This window comes from Molossus molossus, unplaced genomic scaffold, assembly GCF_014108415.1.
Source record: "Molossus molossus isolate mMolMol1 unplaced genomic scaffold, mMolMol1.p scaffold_m16_p_1, whole genome shotgun sequence".
NCBI lineage: Eukaryota > Metazoa > Chordata > Mammalia > Chiroptera > Molossidae > Molossus > Molossus molossus.
Genome location: NW_023425344.1, coordinates 250620226 through 250623492, shown reverse-complemented (window position 1 = coordinate 250623492; position 3267 = coordinate 250620226). Strand labels below are relative to the sequence as shown.

Genomic DNA, 3267 nt, shown 5'->3' with positions numbered 1-3267 from the left:
GGGAGTCAGACCTGGAGGACCCTCGTTATAAGTAGAGTGACCCCAAGCGCCCTTCCCCAGGCTCCCGGGGTTATGCACGGGTGCACTCTTTCATGATGGAAAGTGAGCAGGTTTGCATGGCGAGTTATGTGGTCACTCTCTAGGTCAGGAGGGCACAGTGGAAAGCCAGGGCGGGTTTATGTGGGGCAGTGAAATGTAACTTACATTTTATAAAGTTCCCCCGGGCTCTGCTCAGCGACAAGAGGAGGCTGCAAGCAGCCAGAGCGAAGGCGGGGCAAGAGGGACCCCAGGCACAAAAGGGGGCCAGGAATCACTTGAGACTGTCGAAGCTCCCCTACAGGTTCCCCCGTTCTGGGGTCCTCCCTGCCTGGAGAGGGGCCCCAGCGCCCAGCCAGTCAGGCCTGACCTTGAGCGAGGCCAGCCTGGCTTCCGGCCACGAGCGGGATCAGAAAGGGTGGGGAAAGCGTGCATTTCCCGGGTTGACGTGGAAGGATCAGGTTACCTTCGGGGCGGCGGACCGGGGGCTCATCTGGGGAGGCGAGCAAGGGGCCGGGACTGCCGGAGGGGCCCCGCTGCTCGTCCAGGGGAGTACAGGAGGAAGGCCGAGCCGGGCTGGCAGCGCGGGGGTCGGAGTCTGGGTTTGAGGGGCGGCCGTGGAGCCCCCGGGCTGGGGGCGGGCAGACACCGGGGAGGAGCGAGGGGCGGAGAGGCGTGCGGGAGACTCCGGTGCCCCGTCTCGGCGGAGGGGCGGGTGGACTCCGAGCGCAGCGCGCGGGTCCCGGCCGTGCGAGAGCGAAGACGCCCACCCAGTCCCGCGCCCGAGCCCGCCCCGCGGGGCCCCATCCCCCGCATCTCCTCCTTCCGCGCAGTCCCCTCCCCCCGCGCCTTTCTTCGCCGTCCCCCCGCCGCGCTGTCCCGCCATGGCCGGCCTGGGGCCGCGACCGGCCAAGAGCTACCGGGTGGTGCTGCTGGGCAGCGTGGCCGTGGGCAAGACGGCGCTGGCCACGCAGTTCGCCTGCGGCCGCTTCCCCGAGCAGTGCGAGCCGTCGGTGGAGGAGCTCTTCAGCAAGGTGATCGAGGTGAACGCGGCGCCCGCGCTGCTGGAGATCGTGGACACGGTGGGCGCCGAGCACCTGGTCACCCTCAAGGACCTCTACATCAAGAACAGCGACGGCTTCGTGGTGCTCTACAGCGTGTGCAGCGAGGCCTCGTTCGAGGCGGTGCGGCCGCTGCGGGAGCGCATGGGCCGGCTGCGGGGGCCCAGGGCCGTGCCGCTCGTGCTGGTGGGCACCAAGGCCGACCTGGACGCCGAGCGCCAGGTGCTGACGGCGCGGGGCCGCGCCCTGGCCCGCGAGTGGCGCTGCCCGTTCCTGGAGGTCACGGCCAAGAGCAAACTGATGGTGGACCAGGTGTTCACGCAGGTGGTGCGCGAGATGGAGGCCCTGGCGCCGCCCGAGGAAGAGGTCCGGGCGCTGCCCACCAATGCCCAGGATACGTGGCCGTCGGAAAGATTCATCGGCTGATCCACCACAGGGCGTTTTTCATGTTCACCGATCTTTGGGATTTCCGAAGCTCAGTATTCCTACTCTGCCTTTTCAAAGAGAGTTATCCAAACCGTATACAAGGGGTGACTTTTCCGAACTAACTCAAACCTGCGCTTCAAACTCCGTGGAGCTGCTTAAATCTGGCGAAAACGTTGCAACTGTTTTCCTCAGACGGTGCTTTAAGAAACCAAAAGTCGAATAGTTCGCCCAGTATGGAGAAAGTACTACCCTTTTCTTCAAGTCGAATTTGTGACAGAGGATTTTTTTAAAAATCCCACACCTTCAGATGTCATCATCGGACAAATCGAGGAACACGAACTAGAGTTTAGCTTTTGATTCAGTGAGGTTTGCATGTGTTCCCCTCTCATTTACAGTCTTGAATCGCAGCAGTGATATTTTCCTCCGTATCTCTAAATATAGTTATGACATACAAGGGATCGGTTTGAAAGGAACATTGTAACCCTGGGAGGGAAAAACAGCTGTCCTCACACAAAGAGCTCAGCCCTGCCTGCAGTTTTATAATCGACACGGAGCGCTTTCTGCATCTGTAAACTGAATGAAAGTAAAGTGACTTTAGAAATGGATATAGTTTTTACTATTTGTCTTGCAAACACTGAAAGCTACAATTCGGGAGGTTTCCACACACTGTCTCTTTGCTTTTCAGTTATTTTCCAGGAAACAGGTTAGTAACTGGAGGGAAAATGGCCCCTCGTGTTCCTGTGTGTTTCTGCAGAAGTGCTCTCAGAGGTCTGGTTTTCCTTGTTGTTTGGCTGCGTAGGACATTTTGTGTGTGAATCTCTGCATAATGTAACGGGGAGGCGGATCCCAAAATAGAAGCAAAACAGGTGGGAATCTTTCTGTCTAGTCTTCACATAAAGATAAAGAGATTTGCACTGGTTTAAAAATATTGTGTTATAATTTTTAAAATGTCTTTAATATGTGTTGTTTGTGCTTGCTTCACAAAGTAACAATTTTACCTTGCCACTGCAACACATTTTTCAAATTTGAAAAACATCCTTCCAGAAGAAATAAACAAGAACGCTCACAACTGTGCCTCTGATCTGAAACAGTCCTTTTTGTTAAAGGAAAGTTATTTATAAAGTGATGGTTATACATTGCTCTGGGAGTGTTACTTATTTTGTATGTGATGTTTCAATAGAGGAAGGATTTTATTCTGACATTGGGAAAAGATATATTTTAGAAGCCAGCAGTGCCTGACAGTTTGCCACAGGGCTGGGCTGGGACATCCCCTCTCTTTTCTCTTCCTCTCTCCCCAGGACATGGTGGGGGTGGTTAGAACCCAACTAACTCACTACCTTCTGGGGTCACTCCTGGCAGTGTCTCCTCACACCCCCTTCTGGGGCCATCATTTCTTTAAGGAGACATTTCAAACAAAGGGAGGGGGATGGGAGGCTGTGGGTTGGGAGCTAGAAGCACCTTTGGCCTCAGCTGTTTTGTCCAAAGCTGCCCCTTCCTCCTGCTGGAGCACAGACAGGTCCGGGACTGTTCCCAGACTGGGTGCTGGGCTGTGCAGAGAAAGCAGGCAGAGAGTGACCATCGTCTGTCCCCAGCATTGAGAACTGGGCCCCAAAAACTGCAAGCTGGATGATCCCTCCCCCAGCCCCTTGGCCCTGACACCCCACCCTACCTGCCCTGCTTTTCTGACTGGCCACCCGCCCATGCTGAGGCTTCCGGGAGGTCTTGCATCCCTCTGGATATCAGG

General features: G+C 56.4%; 1 protein-coding gene across 1 annotated transcript; it reads left to right on the top strand.

Annotated features, from left to right (window-relative positions):
• Nucleotides 1-920: 920 nt before the first annotated feature.
• On the top strand, nucleotides 921-2561 carry LOC118642232 (ras-related protein Rap-2c-like). Its single transcript, XM_036279878.1, has one exon. The coding sequence runs from the start codon at nucleotides 921-923 to the stop codon at nucleotides 1521-1523; it is 603 nt and encodes a 200-aa protein (XP_036135771.1). The 3' UTR covers nucleotides 1524-2561.
• Nucleotides 2562-3267: the final 706 nt, after the last annotated feature.